At 39.0% G+C, this 20,817-nt stretch overlaps 1 protein-coding gene across 6 annotated transcripts in view; it reads left to right on the forward strand.

Annotated features, from left to right (window-relative positions):
• sash1a (SAM and SH3 domain containing 1a) overlaps window positions 1-19,579 on the forward strand; it is a 221,848-nt gene extending 202,269 nt beyond the window's left edge. For all 6 annotated transcript variants that reach the window (XM_047387678.1, XM_047387679.1, XM_047387681.1 and 3 more), the window contains 10 exons: window positions 1,412-1,486; window positions 1,655-1,798; window positions 3,656-3,788; window positions 4,405-4,574; window positions 5,795-6,004; window positions 7,182-7,332; window positions 8,930-9,058; window positions 13,269-14,305; window positions 18,351-18,482; window positions 18,743-19,579. In XM_047387678.1, the coding sequence (XP_047243634.1) occupies window positions 1,412-1,486; window positions 1,655-1,798; window positions 3,656-3,788; window positions 4,405-4,574; window positions 5,795-6,004; window positions 7,182-7,332; window positions 8,930-9,058; window positions 13,269-14,305; window positions 18,351-18,482; window positions 18,743-19,003 (2,442 nt within the window). In that variant the 3' untranslated portion in view covers window positions 19,004-19,579. The remainder of the gene's footprint in view (window positions 1-1,411; window positions 1,487-1,654; window positions 1,799-3,655; window positions 3,789-4,404; window positions 4,575-5,794; window positions 6,005-7,181; window positions 7,333-8,929; window positions 9,059-13,268; window positions 14,306-18,350; window positions 18,483-18,742) is intronic.
• Window positions 19,580-20,817: the final 1,238 nt, after the last annotated feature.

The raw sequence follows: 20,817 nt of genomic DNA on the forward strand, positions 1-20,817 counted from the left end.
TACATTATTGTGCTGGAGACCATCTGTTGTTCACAAATACTGCTAATTCACCTCCTTTGCGTTTGCTGCTCCTCTTTAAATCTCCTATCTGCTCGTATAGTCAGAAAGCCTAGCAGAGAGAGACGCTGCAGTCGGGAATATGATCCAGCAGGCATGTCTCAGTGAAACACATAATACTGCATTCCAGATACTCTGGCTGGGTCCTTGGAAGGGCTTGGAGTTCAACCAACTTGTTTCTCAATGATCTCACATTGCCCATCATAATCGAAAGAAGAGATGGTTTGATCTTCCTCCTTCTCTCTTTTCTCTTTGCTCCTGCTCTCCATTTACAACGCCTCCTTTTCAACTCATCAGGGATTTGGGGTCATAGTTGAAGTATTATTTGTTAATCAGCTGCTCCCGGTTGTAATAAAAAAAAAAAACACCCTGTTGCCATGGTTATGCATCATAACAAATGTCCAAAAGTAAAGATGCATCACAGAAAAATCTTTCCAGCTGCACAGTATCTAACATCAGAGGAAACAATCGTCCAAAAAAAAAAACTTCATCCTCAAAAGGAGAAAATCGAGTTTTTAAAATAAGACATCAGAACAAAATAACAGAGCTACTCCAACATGCAGCCACCCTGAGTGGTGCATTTAATAGGACTGATGAAGTGACTATTTATATCATGAGCAGAGGAAACATCCCACTGTGTAAGATAGAATAGTTAACATTGAATTACAGAGCTCATCATCCAGAGCAATGTTGCCAGTGTGATATATTAGCACTAACGCATGGAGCATTCACTCATTGGAAGGTCAGATTTATTGACTCCAACTGGCTAACTGTCGATCAAGGACTAAGCTTAACATTGTCTGATTGCGGTCACCAGCAGACTTCTTGGTGCATATCTTGAAAAAATATCTATTTTGTCTAATCTTAGATAAAATAGCTGTAATATAAAAAAAAAGTGTTTGTGTTGTCAACTCCTTGGAACCATCTTAAATAATAATGCAGCTTTGCAAATGTAAACTGCAATAATTGCTTTGTTGTGTGGTTATAGTTTGTTATATGTTTTAGTTTTTTAACAGATGAGTAAACATCTTTTGTCCAGTGTTCTCCCTGGAGATTAAATTTTATAAGCCCTCAAGGAGCGACATTATAACAGCCCATTTTCTTATTACCGTGCTTGTAACCCAAATTTTTAAAAAGGAGTTTAATACTTTGTTACATCATGTTTGTTGGCCGTCTTCAGTCTCCCATGACATCATGCCACTTACATACAAGCCATACAGCCATGTACATTACCCCAACTACTGCCTGTGTTCAAACCAAGCATGAGTCATTGTGTGCAGATTGGTTGGGTGTGGGTTCTTTAAAATGGCCTTCTGATGACTCACTTGATTGTGTTTTGGCTCCCAACACACAGAGAACATGCAGCTTCGGGGGCTTCGACCTGTCCAATCGTTCTCTCCATGTGGTCAACACAGCCTCTGAGGCCAATGTAAGAACTGGAGCATAAGCTTAATTCCCCTGTTGCAATAAATTATCTTTGGTTTTGACCCTTCCTACTCTTGATTAGCTTTCTTTTCCCTCTTGCTTTTCCGTGTAATCTGCTTAATTTTTCCCCCTTCATGTTCATCATTCCCTTTTGTTCTCCTTAAAATGACAGCATAAGGAACAGGAGGCAATATACAGAGAAGTGGTGAAATCTCCCAACACCACTCGGATCTCCCTGGGCAAGAAAGTCAAGTCGGTGAAGGAGACGATGAGAAAACGCATGTCAAAGAAGTACAGCAGCTCGCTTTCTGAGCAGGTTAGACAGGCCTACCTACACACACACACGATAGTTCAAACTTAACTGTACCGTATCTTGTTTTAAGGAAAAATTTATCATATTCAAACATTTAGAACAACTGAAGCATAACTTATTTAAAATGTAGCAACAAAGAAATTGTTTATCCTTTATGCATTCAAGTGGAGCAAACATGTGGATGATGTTTGCAGTGAAAGCCACATGTTCTGTCCACAGGCTGTGAGTGGGTGGAAGTATTTGTGTTAGAGACAGAACAAAAAAGAAGAGATTTTGATTTCGCTCCCTGGTCTCCTCTTCTTGGACCCGTTCTGTTGGGTGGAGAGTGTTTTTTCCATGTTGAGCTGACCTAGTGATGTAAGTGTCCCCTGGGCTTGCTCTCTTCTTAGCAATTGAAAAGCATATAAAGGCCGTCTCGCTTACTCTGGACCAATTTTTTGGTGGGCGTTTAGAGTCTTTGACACTTGTTCAGCTGTTGAATTTGCCTGCACCTGGGGGATATGCCACATTCAGCTGAGCATTAATATACCGAATGAAGTGACCCTGGTATCCTTAAGTGGTTGGTTAAATATTGGTAAAAGAAAACTACCACACCCATTTAAAGTAATATTTAATCCAAGCAAATTAATGGAGCTACTAATGCTGCAGAAGAAAAGCCACAAAGTGCATATAGTACATTGAAAATGTAACATTAGAAAAATTGCAAGTAATTTTACTTAATGTCTTAAATTATCTCCTATTATGGGTTAAGATAATGGCTCCAAATTTGTTTATGTTGTTGTTAACTTTGCTGTACTGTGTGAAAGTGGCAATCGGCAGGAGCAGCCGACATGCCGTGGAGAAAATACAGTTTCCTTTCTAGAAGCTTTGAAAACTAGGATGGAAGAAGCACAAAACGTTTTTAAACACCTCACTGACACCAAAAATAGCTAACCCAGTCCTCTTCACTGAGTAACAACTTCCGCTTCAAGGAGTCTCTTTGTTAGTGTGACCTGATAGCTCTTGGTATGGGGTGTTCACTGATCGGAAGAAGATGGCTTTTTTAGTTTCTGACTGTCTGATTAAAGGTAAAACAGATTAAGTGGAAAATCACCGAATTCCAGTCACCAGTGGTTTCCCAGTCCATTTCTATAAAAGACATGAAATACTCCAGAGATTACTTTGAACAGCTTGCACAATAGTTTCTATACTCCATGCCTGTTCACTAAATTAAAATATATGTACATACAAATTATTGGGTAGGTAATTTTTTGATACATTACTTGTATGTGTGTTCTATGTGTTTTATCATTTAACGGGTGGAAACATGTTCTTAAACAATAGCTCTTTCTCTGTTTTTTTCCTTTACATCATAAACCAAGCACACCTGGGGGCGAACTGTACATTCCTATAATGGAGAATGATGCCATAGATTTATACCCCAAGCCAAAAACATTATATTACACCAATGGATTTATCATGTTCGCATATTTTTGTTATTACAGAAAGAAATGTAGTGTAGTGAAATTTGGTGAATTTTTAGGGCTTTTGTCAAGGTATTGCAGCTATTTAGTAGACTACAGTGCCACCTAGTGAATTACTTCTACATGTGCAACACATTATGTCAGTATCTTAAAGCTCAGCTTCATGTCACAAGACAGGTAATCATATATACTAAATAATTTTGTAAAATAGAATAATATATTGCAGAACCTAGTTATTCATTAAAATCTTTGACAAATTCCTTATGAATCAATTCTGGATGTCTATTACCTCATGTTTTCAACCCCTGAACCACTCACTCATGTTTCTTTCTTGTTTTCTCTTGTGTATTCTATTATTCTCCCATCTTCATTCCCCTCCCTTCATTCCATCTCTCAGTCCAGTCCTGACGGAGCCCCTGGTTCCCCACAGTCTCCTCTGCCAGACACCGACTCCTTGGAGAAACCGAAACTGAAGGCCGGAGGCTCCGTGGAAAGCCTGCGCAGTTCACTCAGTGGCCAGAGTTCAATGAGTAAGAAAGCTCTTTTTAAAGAAAGTCGTTCTCAGAAATGATAGCTCCGGTGTTAGAATAAGAGAAAGTGGTTTTATTTACGTACTCCATGTGTTAGATTTGTGGATGACACATAAAATTAGGATATGGTTAGAGAACCATTTATGTTTGTAAATCCAAACTTCACAATTTAAATAATAGAATTACTACATGTATTTGGATATCTTGTGTTATTTTAACTAGTTTCATACCGTTCATCTTTTTTGCCTCTGCCAACTGTCAACAGATTATACATACAGGCGCGATTTGGTGGGATCTTTTCTTTCTGGTTTCCTAATCACCTAAGCGCAAACAGAAATGTAAAAAAAAATTGGGAGCTGTATGAAGTAATCATAAATTCAAACCTGTATTTATAAAGCTTATTGACACTTGTATGTTATGACATTGTCCATAAAGAGATGATGTTTAGAAGAAGGTTTTAGTCACGATGAGCTGTGTTTATGTAGGAGGAAAATCTACAGTTAATCGTCTTTTTAACTGTGTTTTTTCTAGTATAAAATGCGGCCACTGAAAAATTTACAGGCAGGTTTTAAATAGCTTTAAATAAATATTAATACGTGTGCATGTTTGTCTCCAGGTGGTCAGACAGTGAGCACCACTGACTCATCGGCCAGCAACAGAGAGAGCGTGAAGTCAGAGGAAGGAGACGACGAAGAGCCGCCTTACAGGGGACCCTTCTGCGGCCGTGCTCGAGTCCACGCAGACTTTACTCCCAGCCCCTATGATACCGACTCCCTTAAACTGAAGGTGGAGAGACTTTCTGTTCAGTTCAGGATACATCCAAAGTTATATAAACTTGTTGACTCTTTATCTTTGGTTCATATTCAACTTTTATCTTCATCAGTTGATCTTCACATTTATGATTAGAAAAAAGTGGAGCTTAACCTTTTAAAAGAGAAGTAAAAGTTTTCCCTACACAAACAGTACGTTTCTTTAAAAAGCCACAAGTTTGAAACAGTGAATGAAAAATTAAGTACAGCCTTAAAATTGGATATATAAGTGCCCTTAAAAGCAATGATATAAAGTAATATTATTTTGTATGGATTTATCAACCTCCCATGTTGCTGAGGAGGCCTCTTAAGGAACATGCCTATTTTACATTAAGGTCCAGCAGTCTGAGATCTGGACTTCGTCTTTACAAAATCTTGATTCTTTTTTTTTTTTTTTTTTTTCTGCCATTTTGTTGCAGATAGACAGATATGCAATTCATGCAAAGGGGTTGACGGCTATCTAAGCCCTGCAGCATATATATATGCACTGTTGCCTTGCAGCAAGAAGGTCCGGAGTTCGAATCTCGGGCGGGGGTCTTTCTGCATGGAGTTTGCATGTCCTCCCCGTGCATGCGTGGGTCCTCACCGGGTACTCCGGCTTCCTCCCACAGTCCAAAGACATGCCTGTTAGGTTAATTGGTCACTCTAAATTGCCCTTAGGTGTATGAATGAGTGTGTGGATGGTTGTTTGTGTGTTGCCCTGTGATGGACTGGCGACCTGTCCAGGGTGTACCCAGCCCCTCGCCCATAGACAGCTGGAGATAGGCACCAGTACTTTCACAACATTTAGTTAGTCATAAAAATGTTTAAATCTAAGGTTTATTTTTATTAATTGTATAGTTTTTATAAGCCTTTTTATGACACCCTATTCCCAGTTCTTTTGGTTCTGATCCTCACTGAGACCTGATTAAACCAGAATATCTATGATACCTCCTGGTGTTAGTTGATTATGCGTAAAGGTTAAAGAATTACTTTTAGTCATTGGTTGTCAAGGTAGCTGCAAACTGGTGTGTCGCTATGAAATGTCTTGTGGCAAGTGAACTAACCAACCAAATGCATACAATGGCACAGGTTTTTATATCGCAAAGTATTTTGTGTCTTTTATTTTCATGGACCAATTTTAGGTTCTCAAGATACTTCACTTCAAATCAAATTGTTCATGTCCAGTTACTCTGTTCACATCTCTGTTTTCCTCAGAGAGGGGATGTGATTGACATTATCAGTAAGCCCCCCATGGGAACGTGGATGGGTCTGCTCAACAACAAAGTGGGCACCTTCAAGTTCATCTATGTGGATGTGCTGAGTGAGGAAGAAGAGAAGCCTAAAAGGCCCGTTAGAAGGAGGAGAAAGGGCCGACCACCCAAACCCACGTCAGTGGAGGATTTACTGGAGCGGATAAACCTCAAGGTGGGGTACCAAGCATGGCAGAAAATTATAAACTATTATTTAATGAGATTTCCTTAGGCTTCTCTTTACTTAATAGAGTTTTCAAAGTATAAAGCAGCTTTTACAGACAAAATTGTCTGTGAGACAAATATAGTGTACTCAGTTACAGGCTGCACTGCTCAGGATGTTTGACTTGACACTTATTCACAAACATTAACACCCCCATTGGCACAACCGCACGCCTGCAAAGCGGTCAGTCTCTTTTTTAGCCAAACCTACACATTGCTCTGGGCTCACAATCATCTCCTCCCACCCAGGCAGCTGGAGGGCCTCCGATTCCCCAAATAGAAACAGACTTCCAGTGGGTTTGTCTGGTTTCATCTCCGGCAAACTCAGTGGCCAAGTCAGAGATTAAAGCTCGCTGGGGCTAAGCTGAGAATCTGCTGGTAATAAATGCACCACAGCATTAGAATGTAATTGGTCAGCACCAGATCCTTCGAGTTTGTGGGTTACATTAGCAGTACACAAAGCAGTTTATAGCAAGTCCTTTCAAGCATGAATGCATTTTATTACTTAGAAAGCAGTTATAAACTTTTTTATCTTATAAATGAAACAAATGTATGGTTTGAAGCACATATGCCACCTAAGAAATAATAAACCCTGAAATCAATAGGATTTAGTTAACTCAGTTTAATATTAACAACTGTGTATCACAATGCAAATCAGTCTTAGTAAAGGCTTTAAGTTCTCTGACACTGAAGGTGCATCATTTCTCACTAAATATCTAATATTATGTACTTGCTTCCAGAAATGGAGATAAATACACCACAAAAGAATTGGCTATAGGTTGCAAAGATCCACAATCTGTATTTATTTTATATTGCATTATCCAGAAAGACATGGCATGGAGACACATAGCTCTTTTGTTCACTGATTCGTAATTAATAGTTTAATGTTTGTGACATGCGATGTTTACTCACACAGTCAGTGACTTTTCTAATGCTGGATCATATAGGACAGTGGCCATGTGGCGTGTTTGTGTGTGGCCAGAATAATTTAAATAAAATGGTTTTCTATTGTATATTATCTACTTTTTCTTCATATATTCAAAGTGTATTTGCATATTTCTGTCTATGCCCTTTCACACCTGACCCTGAGCTCTTCTCCTAAACCTATCTGCTCCAAATCCGTTCCACAGGAGCACATGCCCACTTTTTTGTTCAATGGCTACGAAGACTTGGACACGTTCAAGCTGCTGGAAGAAGAAGACCTGGATGAGCTGAACATCAAAGATCCTCAGCACAGAGCTGTGCTGCTTACAGCTGTGGAACTGCTGCAGGAGTATGACAGTAAGTAGAATATGGAGCCCAGACGATGCTTATGTTTAGAAAGTTTTCAGCCTTTTCCTTTGTACCTTCATTCGTTTATTTATTTGACTGCTTATATTTATATTCCCTCAAAAAGAGACATTATTGAATGACTGGATGCCATTCTTACTTTACTGCAGGCACATAATGTAACCATATTACCTTTGTGCATTACAAAGTTTACTCTTGTACTTTAGTACTTGCATTCATATTACAAGTACTGTGCCTTCCCAAATATACTGTTACTTAATTTGGATTTTTATGTGATAGACTTAAACAACACATCAACAATGGAATACATGGTTCCTGCATTTAAAAATAATGTGTGAAACGGGTTGTGGACATTAGTACTCAGATCACTTTGCTCTGTTTCCCGATGATGAAATCTAGTCTAACCCTAATTGCTTTATGAATCACCTAATTAGTAATCAGATTCCACCTGCGTGTAATTTAATCTCAGTATAAATACAGTTGTTCTGTGAAGGCTTCAGAGGTTTCTTAGAAAATGTTAGTGAACAAACAGCACCATAAAGACCAAGGAAAACACCAGACAGGGCACGTATAAAGTTGTAGAGAAGATTAAAGTAGTGTAAGGTTATAAAACAATCTCCAAAACCTTGACCATCTCACAGAGCACTATTTAGTTCATCATCCAAGTAAGGAAAGTGTAAGGCAAAACTGTGAACCTATACACGGTCACCCACTTAGACTTTTGGGCCTGTCAAGGAAAGCATTATTTAGAGAAATATCCAAGAAACCCATGGCTATTTTGGTTGAGCTACAGAATATACAGCTCAAGTGGAATAATCCGTTGACAGTATACATTTTATTTGTACATTCCATGATTCTGGCCTTCATAAAAAATAAATAAATAAAAATGGTTGTGAGAAGAAATCTGTTGTTTATAGAAAGTCATTGGTCCATTTTGCGATTTGCCTTAAAGCCATGTGGGGGACTCAGCAAACAAGTGGACAAAGGTGCCCTTGTCATTTAAGACCAAAATTGAACCCTGAACACACACATCTTAACAGTGAAACATGGTTGTGGTAGCATCATGCTGTGGGTTTGCTGTTCTTCATCAGAGACAGGACAGTGGCCCTAAAAATACAGCTCCAACTACAATGCAATGATTTATGACAAAACATATTCATGTGCAAGAAGGGTTCAGTCAAATCAAAGCACTTTATCTAATTGAGAATCTCTGGCTCTCCATTCAACCTGTCAGAGCTTTGAGTTGTTATTCACATTGAAATGGTGAAAATGTCAGCATCACTTGATTTGCAAAGCTGATAAAGACAGCCCTCCAAAACCTTGAAGCTGTAACTGCAGCAAATGGTTGTTCTTTAAAGTATTGAATTAGGAGGGCTGAATCAAAATGTACACCACACTTCTCAGATTTGATATTTAAATAAAATTTCATAATTATTTATCTCTTTGTGTTGTTTTCCATCTTAAATTCCAACAAAATACTCTGAAGATTGTGCTTGTAATGTGCCAGAAGGTGAAAAGGTCCACGTATTTTGAAAGTACTGTACTACAGCGGGGAGTTTTGCCTTGAAGATTTTTCCTCCGTTTCCAGGCAGCAGTGATCCAGAGCGCAGCGGATTGTCGGGTTCCCAGGAGAAGCTGTTGTCGGAGACTCGAGGCCTTGTAGGGGACTCCCCGAGGGATTCTGGGTGCTATGAGAGCAATGAAAATCTGGAAAATGGTAATGATTTCTTTGCTTAGTCCAGCTATGTCACCCCCAACCCAACAGGAATTACTTTAGGTAGTTTTATCACTGTTTTGCTGTTTCTCTTCTTTGGTTTCCTTCCCTGCTTCAATGCTTTCTACACTATTGCATAACACCCTCCCATCTCACTCCTTCAAATAAGCTTTTATGCCAACATCACCCCTGAGTCTTACTTTCTTATCTTAACCTCTCGTAGTGTGGGTGCTTTAGAGAAAAAAAACAACTTTTCATTGTCTTCACTGCACTTTCTTCACCCCTCTTTCCACCCTGTAGGCATTCTGTGCCGTCAGTGCCAAAGTCTGGTTGTAGCTGTGAGGGAGCCCAGCTCCAGACCACTAAGCCTAGTCCACCCCACAATGTTCGGAGCACAGACGGAGAGACTTGGCCCAATACGCAGAACTGTTTTGATGAGGGCAAACTCGTTGCCCAATTGTGGACATGTGTTCCCTACTGGCCCATGTGTGGCTACCCAGCCCGTAGATGAATATCAGGAAGATGATTGTGAACTCGTAGAATTTTTCTGTTGAGGCTTGTGAGGATGTGGTAATCAGAAATATGTAGTTCTGAATGATAAAACCAGTGCGCGAGGATTCCGATCAGTGCTATCATTTTATTTATCTTCACCAATTTTTGTGTTAATAGGTGAATATATTGCACAGTACAGTATGTGCCTAAAATGATAAATATTTTCATTTGTAGTATGAAGATTGTAAAAGACCGATCATCAAGAATACTGGGGTTTTATATATATATATATATATATATATATATATATATATATGTGTGTGTGTCTATCCATTATTTATGCCCCATGACTCATAAAACACTGCTTTGTCTCATTTCTGTATTATACAGCTCCAGTGTAACTGCTGGTTTGCCCTTCATGTTTAATGTGTCTCATTCGGAAGCAACAGTAAAGTGTGCAATCTACCAACACAGACCCAGAAGTTGTTCAAAAAATAATAAAAGGGACTCTGGCACTGCTATTTTGTTTTGTTTTGCCTCTTTTTTTTTGTCTGTTTTTATTTTCCTTTCATGCCACTAAACTGTTCATAAACAAGCCGCATAACATGTTTGAAATATTCTTCATTTCTTTCTGCAGGTTCAGGCTTCCACAACTATGCTAGATAAACAAATCCACCAATTTTTGTTGCTTTTACTTACTATTAAATCTAGACATGCACCAATTAGAGTTTAGTGGAAGATTTCAGATCTCTGGTTTTGTAGATTTCATATGTATGTATATATATATATATATAAGTTGGAAAAACAGTGGGATTTGCTAACTGTTTTAGTAGTAAGTGCCAGTAGCACGTTAGCAAAATAAGCCAATAATAAGGCATTTTCCTCTAGTATATAAGTTAAACACCAAAGGAACATGTGCAATGAGAGATTGTACAGCACTGTGTGTGCTAGTGGTGCGATGAGATATAAACAGTCTGAAAAAATAAATACTTAATACTTTTGACTATGTTTTATATGAACAGCCGCCGTATTGGACATAGAACTCTGGGCTGTCTGGACACCTTTGACACTCAGTGTCGGAATTCCGGCTTCAGGAAAGCATCATTGTTGTATTTCTGGATGGGAACTGGGAAATTATGACTTCAAATACAAATATAGTCTTTAAGTTGTCATGTGAAACAGCAGCCTCAGTATGTATTCCCTTACTTTAATTAAGATTTCCAAAAAGCTCCCAGCATTTCCGAATCAATCATGTTCCATGACAAATGGAGTTTGAAGGCTCAAATGGATAAAACAGAATATTTTTGTTATACATTCAAACTTCCCGTTTTTCACATTTCCTGTTTCTTGCAGAAGTCTCAGTTCCTGGTCAAAAACAACAGACAGTATTTTCTATTCAGGCTCCTTTTTTTAGTGGCTCCTTTTGCACCTGCTGTGCCTTCTCTGACTTAAATTTACCCCTTAATGGAAATAATTATGTTGGAGCGTTCTCTCTGTTACAACTTTCACACAGAAGACTGTTCTCAGCGCAACCTATTATGGAACGTTCTATATTTCAGAGAAACCCCCGTGTTTAATATCCAAATGGCTGCCAGACATGAAAGCTCGCAGTATTTAACTATTTATAACTACCTCTGATAGTTTGTATCTCACCAGAAATCCGTAACAAACTCAGGACTGGGCTCTATTTGTAGAAATGTTTTCTGTATTGTTCAAGTACAAATAATATACAAAATACATCAATATTGGCATGTATTGCTACTAGGAGTTAGCAGATTCCACTGTTATTTCCCCTTATTATAATGCACATAACTAGGGTGTTATTGCCAGATCCAAGATCTGACCTCCAGGGTGGGCATGATGTAAAAACTGGACAGAAAAAGATTGGATTTTTTTAATTTGCTACCAATCGTTCGCCAATCTGGGCCTATCATGTTCTCTGTGCATTTTCAGGTAAATTTGATCTAATCTTTTATTTGTTTTAGGTAAATAACATCATTACACAAAATCAAGCTTCCATATTTGAACACAAATACTGTGGAGGTCTGAACTGTTTTTTCAATAAACTCTTCTTTAACTTACACATCTCCTTTCTGTTACTAGATAAAGCATATCTTCCACATATCATCATGTGTACTTTTGTAATGCACTGATAAGTTCAGTAAATGGTTGTTGAAGGTAAGATGTGTGATCTCCATAACAAAGCTAAAAGCAAACCTTCTTATTTGCTTTGTTTAATTTTTATAGTATATTAGCAAGTCAGAATATAGTGATTGAATAGAATTGGCCCTAAATATTTTTTTTAAGTTGATCAAGTTTGTCACATCTTAAACACATTATCACATTGTTAGCAACATTTCAAAAGATATCACTGATTATGCTTCGGTATAAGCTACAGCAGAACTGAATTGTGCAATCTGACATCGTTTATTGACCATAAACACTTGGAATAAAGTCACTACCGGCTGTGGATTATCTCATGGAAATCCGTTTATGTTCACATCAAACATTTTATTTATCCATTTCCCTCTGTAAGCTAAAGGATAAACGGTAAGTTGTTTCATCCTTTTGTTCCACTATTTCTAAAAGTTTCCCATCAGAGAATCTATACTAGGAATTTCCTCTTTTGACAGCAGTGAATCAGTCTGTCAGACTGTGAGTCAAAAAGCTCTTTTCCCAGTGGCACTGTAATGATTCTTTATTTGTCTTTTTCTGTGAATCACAGAAAGGCCTTGAACAACAGTAATGTTGCTGATCATTATTTATTTTCGCAATAAAAAACAGACTGGATGGGAAAAAAACGTTTTAAATGTAAAATTATACGGGGTGATGTGATGAATAAATCCTAACCCTTTTCTTTGCATATGGCATAAAATAAATTAGGAAAAACATACATTGATAAATAAATGTGTACAGAAATATCTAAATGTATCAATATGTTTTGAAATCTGAAATTCAGTAGTTAACAATAATGATAATGATAGTTTTATTTGTAGGAGCCTTTAAAGAATATCAAGGTCACTTTACATTATGAGCAACAGTGTCAAGACTATTAAACAACATGAAAAGAAAGAGTCACCAAAGAAATACTGAATAAAAGATACACACAGAAAGGAGTGGAAGGTGCTGTAGTGGTAGTTAGAATGTTGTTTTGAGTTAAGTTTAATTATATGTTAAAATCATTATGTTTATATGAAGATTTAACAGTTAACAATTTAACTGTAAAATTGGCTTGTTAAATAGACCTTAACAATCAATTGGTTAACTGCACAGCAAGTCAACTGGAGACCAATTATTTACTAGATCAATGATAGCCCTGCCCAGAGTTTCATTAGTGAGGCTGACAGATAAAATAAATTCAGTATGTGTTTCAGCAAACAAACCCTATAATAATGAAATTGTATAATGAATGAGCTTTTTGTATAAAAAAGGTATTTCATTTATTATGTTTAAATGATTGAATATTTAATACATTATCTATGCATTCATATACAATTTTAATTTTTATAACACATTTAAGTAAATAATTTAGGATTTATTTATTGGATTGTGGCACTTTCAACCTCCATTCAAAGGGGGCCAAAGTAGCTTGAAAAGAAAATTATTCAGTCAGGATCAGGACTAATTGATATGATTTTTATATTAGTGAATGTGTTGTGTTTATCTATTTATTTATTAAAAAAAAGGTTAACTTCGTATGAATGTCACTGTTATTTTTCAGGGAAAAACAGAAAAGCATCCCGATCCAGTCGCTCTTCAGCAGGAATGCAGTCTCCTGACTATCCTACACTGCCTATGACACTTTCTACAGAGGCTCTGCAACAAAATGGCAAAAACCAGCGTTCAAAGTTCCCTAAAAGCTTCTTCATCAAACCCTCCCTGAAAGGTTTCAACTTGCTGGGACTCCGCAAACCCCACAGACGATCCCCTATCCCGGCTAGCCGCAGTTGTGAGGACCTTGATGGTCCCGCGCAGCCATCTGGGCTCTGGAAACGTTCTCACTCTCTGGGAGATCTGCACCACCTCGAGCAGACCAATGATCTTAATATGGTGGTTAAAACACCAAAGCAGGTAGCCAACCCGGGCAGCAACAGTCCGGTCAAGGTCTACAGGGAGGAGCGTTCTGCAGTCCAAAAAGGAGTTACAGCAGTAAGTCCTAAAGGAAGGTCTAACAGACCACCCATACCCTCCCAGCTTCCTCTCCGCTCCCAGTGTCCAACAGCCCATTCTCCCAAACGTCCAGAGCCTCTTTCTAGTCCCACTCCAAGTCCTCCTGATTCTAGTGCAAGTGGAGAGAGAATCATCCTGACACTTCCCAAAAAGCCTCCCATTCCACCTCCTGTTCCCGCCAAAAAATCCAGAGAAAGACTTGTCAATGGAGTTCGTCACCCGTCTCTCTCCCTGCCCTCCTCCCCATCCCCCACCGCCTCACCTACACACTCCCTTAATCGTTCCCAACCGAGTAGCCCCTTAATTCACGGCATTAGCCCGAGCCCTGCTCTCAGCGCCCCAGCTCTCCCTGCCAAGACCCTCAGCCCTCCTGTCAGTCCATGTGCCACCTTATCTTCATCGTCTATAGGTGAAGAATCAGGCTCCCCTCCAGCAGTGCAGCCTCCCTGGCTCTCAGATCTTGGAGGTAAAATGGCTGTGACAAGGAAGCTCTCCCACACCAAGATGATTCCTGATCTGCACACCCTTCTGGAGCAACAGCTGCAGGCTGAAAGCATCGATCTGACTGAGGAGCCTTACTCTGACAAGGTTAGAAAATCAACTTAAAAAACTATATATAGACCTTCTGTTAAGCCGACGTTTTACACATTGGTTTTCTCATTTTATTTCTTCAGTAACCATTTTTAGCTGAATTAGAGATGTAAAATGTTAGCATATACAAACAAAGTAACTGCTTAGAACATCCAAGCTAGAAGGATGCCCAGAGAGTGCTTGGCTTCTTACTAAGAATACATACTATTTTGCCCAAAGTGTTGGGTCACACCACCAGATCAGTGAATTCTGGTGTTCCAATCACTTCTATGGCTGCAGCTGTATATAGTTTGGTGTGGAGAAACTTCACTAGCCTGCACAGTCTGAACCTCAACCTTCTTGATCACCTTTGGGATAAATTAGAGCAGAGGCTGCAATTCAGGTTTTCTTATCTAACTATGAACACACACCTAAACCTTGTGGAAGATGTTTACAGAATATTTAAGGTTGGCTGCTAGTTCATGTACATGTAAAAGTAGACAGACAAATACTTTTGGCAATATAGTGTGGATAGAAAAGCAACTATACTGCAATTGTTTTGCTTTAGAAGTTGGAGCTTGAATCTGGGAATGATGTCACACCAAGTCTGGTGATTTATGGTTGCAGGCCAGAAAACTAGTGGGATTTGTGAATGGTTGTGTTGTTTACTTCTATTAGCAATGCAAGACGAAAGGGAAAGGGAGAGTGTCAGGGTGGTTTCCGGGCTTTGTTAACCAGGCTGGTGGCAGATGGGAAAAAACTGTTCTTGTGCTGTGAGGTTTTGGTCCGGATGGACCGCAGCCTCCTGCCAGAGGGGAGAGTCTCAAAGAGTCTGTGACCGGGGTGGGAGGGATCAGCCAGAATCTTCCCTGCCCGCTTCAGGGTCCTGGAGGAGTACAGTTCCTGGAGCGACAGTAGACTGCAGCCAATCACCTTCTCAGCAGACCGAATGACACGCTGCAGCCTGCCCTTATCCTTGTCTGTAGCAGCGGCGTACCAGATGGTGATGGAGGAGGTGAGGATGGACTCAATGATGGCTGTGTAGAAGTGCACCATCATAGTCTTTGGCAGGTTGAATTTCTTCAGCTGCCGCAGGAAGAACATCCTCTGCTGGGCTTTCTTGATGAGGGAGCTGATGTTTGGCTCCCACTTGAGATCCTGGGAGATGATGGTTCCCAGGAAGCGGAAAGATTCCACAGTGTCAATTGTGGAGTCACAGAGGGTGATGGGGGCAGGTGGGGCTGGTTTCTGCCTGAAGTCCACAACCATCTCCACTGTCTTTAGAGCGTTGAGCTCAAGGTTGTTCTGGCTGCACCAGTCCAACAGATGGTGTCCAATAGTTATATTACCACTTTTCACTGGGTTTTGTGTGCGCAACAGCCATATTGAATGCGGATTTTGGGACTACTTGGAAAACCTTTAACTTCGAGATGGAAATCAAACTCCAGGTGGTGTTCTTGTTGCGTTTCAAATTGTCATAATACAAATAAAAATTGTGTTGCCCTGCAAAGGACTGGCGACCCGTCCAGGGTGTACCCCACCTCCTGCCCATAGACTGCTGGAGATAGGCACCAGCTTCCCTGCGACCTACTATGGAAGAAACGGTAGAAAATGACTGACTGACAAATGAAAATTATATAGTTAACAAATTAAATGCAAAGTAAATTTTCCTTAGGACCCTATACAATCGGGTCAGTTCTGTTTGGGTAAAGCTCACTTTTAAATCAATCACGTAGATGGCCCATAACTAAGACATTTCCACTCATATTTTCCATAGTTAAAATGAAAAGTTGGATTCCAAGACACCTTCAGGCTATACTTGTCTGGCGTCGACCTCCTTTTAGCCCCCTCAAGGCTGTAACATGCTTAACTTAACTCAGTCATAGTTTGACTGCAGCTCCATTCCAAATTGTTCTGTGTTTTATACCAATAAGACGAATGTGTTTCTTGTTTGTATTGATGCGTTAAGGTGTCAGGGCATTTATTTGGCCTGAGGCTGTATGTGTGCAATGATAAATACGCTGCTTGGAGCTGAGAAGGCTTTGCTCTCTCTGTGATGCGGTTCAGACTGTTAAGTTTATGTGCTGGATTTACTGAAAGCAGACACGGTTGTAAAAACTTCTAGCACTCACCAGACCCCAGGCTCAGCCCCTAAAATATTGGAGGCCCTAACGCTGGCGGAAAAATAAACACAAATTCAAACACTGGGGCATCAAGGGATGAGGTGTGAAATAGTGCCTAATAGCTCAAAACAGCTCTGCTGGATTACTGTAAATCAGCAGAGAAAAGGTACAGAGTTGAGGGGCTTGTTTTTGTTTTATGTTACTATGAAATCTTTACAACAGAGAACCAATCTTTGCTGAAAACTTGCTAAAAATCAATATGCCTAATAAAAGAAAATGAAACATCATATTTTCTTATTTTTAATCTTTTTTATTAGGGCTCCTGGATCAGGGCTCCAATCCATACTTTTCTAGACTAAAATTTCAGATTTTTTCCTGCTAGTTTCTAGCGATTTGAATGCAAAATGTTTACAAACAGCATTCAAAATCCTTTTTTTCTAGCCTTGCTGCAATAAGCATAAGTATGTGTATTAGTTTTAAAAGAAGAAAAAATATGAGAGTAGACCCAGCTAATTTGATACACACTGATTGGCTTGGCCCCAAGCTCCATGGCTACTAGACCAAGGTTATTCTATCAGAGTATTTGTTGAGCCTAACTCCTTAACTGCTCTATTTTGTGTTTCATCTCCTGAGCCGGTTCTGTCATAACTGCAAAAATCCTCATTGGCTTTTAAGACTCTTCTTGCACGTAGAGCCATATTGATGGGAATCCCCTCAACCTTCCTTGTATGTCCATTGGCTTCAGGATGTCCTGTATTTTATTAGGTTCGAAAGGATTCGCCTCACCTTGAGTGGCTCCTCTGTCAAATTTTCTGAATTCTGGAACCTTCTTATTAGTTACCAGATGGATACATTTTCCTGATATCCAGAACTAAAGAGGGCTCATGTGTAGGTTGACTGTTTTTCTCCATCAACATCGGATGAGATAAGAACGACAAGGTCCCCTGGTACTTGTTTTTTTTTTCTCTTTCTTCCAATCTCTGCAGTGTCGTGGTTATATTAAGCTTGATATTGTTATCTATAATGTATGTCCCCGTATGTATCTTTGTGTGTGTGTGAGGGGGCTGTTCTTGGTTATGGTTGTATAAATCATTACTTTGTTCATTCAATGTGTAATATTCCTTTACTGTTACCTTGTACCGCAATTAAAACCAAGGTTTACTGTAAGATGTTTTTTTTCTAAGATGACTTCCTGTTATCACCTGATTAAACAGCAGACATGCATCTGTAGAAAAATACAGGTTTCTTTCTACAGGCTTTCTCAATTTTTAAACTCCACAGTAATACTACAGATTGCAAAACTTTGAGTCTTCTTCTCTCAGTATCAACTTTCCTACCTAATATTTGTTTTCAATGCAGTCTGTTAGGACTTTTGTATGGTGTGAAAAAAAAATCCATGCTTTTCCATGGCTATATTTCTGCTGTTTATGGTACTTAAGAACAAAACATTTTACTAGTTCATCATTTGTATGCTTTACAATAGTCAATTTCTATACTGAATACTCGTTAAAGCAGAGTTTGTGACATTTTTAAATTGTTTTTAATAGAATTCAATAAATAAGCAGATTTTGGTTTAAAAATTAGAATAGGGAATACAACAATATGGAATAAACTTTAAAAATTGAAATAATTTTCCATATTAAATTTCTTTGTTTTCCATTCTTTTCTAGACTTGAAAATGTCTCACTTTACATGTCAATTTTCAGGACTTCGAACATTGTCAGTGGCTGCAATAACATCCCCAATCAGATAGTAATCTCTTGGCTTTTAATATGTTTGTTTGTTGATGAAAGTATGAGTTGGGATAAAGATGGGATACATCTGACGCTTAGCTTCCTTGATGTTCGCTAATGTTTGCCTGTTTGAAAACAAAATAGAAATCCAGATTTTTGTGGTTTAAAATGTGTGCTTCTCTCACCTCATCTATTCTTCACATACAGCACGGCCGATGTGGCATTCCACAGGCGCTGATCCAACGTTACTCCGAGGACTTGGAGCAGCCAGTCAAAGACGTGGCCTCCACCATGGACCAGCTCAGGGTCAAAGAGCTACGAAAACAGCACCGTATGGCTGTAAGGCAACATTTTATTTACCTGACAATTATTACTGGCAACAGTTAGTTAAATAATAATGGTGTTGGTTGTATTCAAGACATATTTTAATTCATTTGAGACCAGTGGCAATGAAGGTGCTCAAAATTGTTGCTTTCCTTAAAGGTTTTTTGAATTACTTGACTTAGTCATTTACCATTGTTTCACCATGAACCTACTGTACTATATTCAGAGCACACAGTAATTCAGATAACCCAAAAATGCCTTCTTGTTAATTTCAGATCCCCTCTGGAGGTTTGACGGAGATGTCCCGGAAGCCCTTAACCTTGGGCAACATCAGCACGGTCTCCAACTGGCTTGTCTCCATTGGCCTGCCCATGTACGCCCCATCTCTGGCGGCAGCGGGCGTTGACACACTGAGGCGTGTGGCCTTGTTAACGGAGAGCACCCTGAGGGAGGCCGGGGTGCGGGACGAGAGGCACACCCGCCGCCTTATCAGCGAGGCCCGACTGGTCAGTGTGCACAGAGGGATACAGTCCTAATCTCAGAGCCTACCCGCTGTTCAAACGAACCAGGAGGTAGACACACAATTAAGTGAGCACAGCACTAAAGTATACTCAAAAGAGCTATCCCTTCTTTAATGTTTACGGCGTTAAGAACCAAGAGAAGATATCATATGCCTTTCGAAAAATAAATGAAGACTGACTACTCTGTTGGATTTCTTCCATTCTAAGGACACCCCTAAAGTCTATTTAAAGACTTGGATTTGCCTTTAAGGATGATAGCACACTCTTTTTGTAAGATTACATTTTTTTTTTCCTTTTTTGCTAATCTATATAAATGGTTTACTTACTTCCTACATATTCCATGGTTGAACCATTTTTCATCTGTTACAGCAAGGCAGGTCAAAGTCTAAATGAACAGAACACACCAAACAGTGGATTACAGGTGGCTTATTTTGTATCATGTTTCTGTATAATAGCACAAATTACATCATAATTCCAAAAATAATCTACATGTTAAAGTTTGTGTTTGCTTTTGGAATGTTGCAGCCCTTTTACAGGTCCCTTTGCAGTCATTTGGAAAAAATAAAAACCCACGATGTCTTTATATTTCAACTTTGATGATACGTCTTTTTTCACAGCATATTCTGGTGTTGAGAGTCTTACCGAGAGCTTTGTTTGCTGCAGCAGTAATCACAATCAGCTTTTACTGAAAGTACATTCCTCGATGTGGAAAGGGACACTTGAAATTGCCTTACCAATATGATTGATTAGCTACAAGAACCTGTGCAAAAACATGCTTTTTCTTCTTCTGATTGTGTCTGACAAGTAAACTGTTTTCTGAATAAATGAACACATGCACAATATTTTGGTGGTCCACATGGACCAAAGAACAAGACAGCAAGTCACCCCATGTTGAATCTCCCTGGACCATGTTGGAATACTTTGGAAGAAAATGTTGCTGAAAAAAAAAGATTCAGCTGAGATCTTGGCCGTCACATCTGGAATTTTATTGGACCATCTATACGTTGGTGAGCACATTCAGGAATTACAGCTCTTGAGAAGCATTTTTAAACTTTCAATCAGTGCCGGTGCAGAATTGGACCCTTGACACACAAGATTTGAAATAAACTGTCAAAAATTCAGGGACCTTCTGAGGGAAGTCAGACTGTTAGAACGTGTGAGAAGAAAGTAACTGAGAACACTTGGTTGTGCACTCTGCATTTAACTGAGCAAGCAAATATTCCGAGTGTGCATTTCTCCTATGTTTAAAGTCATATATTTCATTGCCAGTAGTGAACTGAAGACTTATTCCATCCATTTATTTTGTTTTTCAAGCTCTGACCAGCTGCTGTCGCTGAGTTTAGGAGCTTGTATCTTCAGTGGCCCTTGATGTGGTTACTTGATGCCTTCTCTCATCAATCAAAGTGGTGCTCTGGGAAAGTGAGAATGGGAATCACAGATTAAACAATAAAAAGACCCAGGACGCATTCTGTAAAAGAATGAAAATACTGACACTGTAAATGCACTTTAGAAGGTTAAACTAGCGGTTTTATAGGCAAAATTGGCTACATATTTTCAAAGGTCCATAAATGGACACTTATGTCAGGTATTGTTAAGGGTTTCAATGAGTTATGCTGGAATTTTATTTGTATTAAGTTCCCAATGCCAATTTACCAATCATGTGTTAACACACACATGTGTAAGTCCAGTTACTCATTTCCAGCTTTTCAGTCTTACAAAACTAAATTCTTCATTACATACATGAAATGCTTTGCCGAAGTTGCACATTATCTATGTGTAATTGATGTATTAATAACTTATTTTTGCTTTTTTTTTTTATTCATATCAAC

Source organism: Girardinichthys multiradiatus, chromosome 15 (genome assembly GCF_021462225.1).
Source record: "Girardinichthys multiradiatus isolate DD_20200921_A chromosome 15, DD_fGirMul_XY1, whole genome shotgun sequence".
Classification (NCBI taxonomy): Eukaryota; Metazoa; Chordata; class Actinopteri; order Cyprinodontiformes; family Goodeidae; genus Girardinichthys; species Girardinichthys multiradiatus.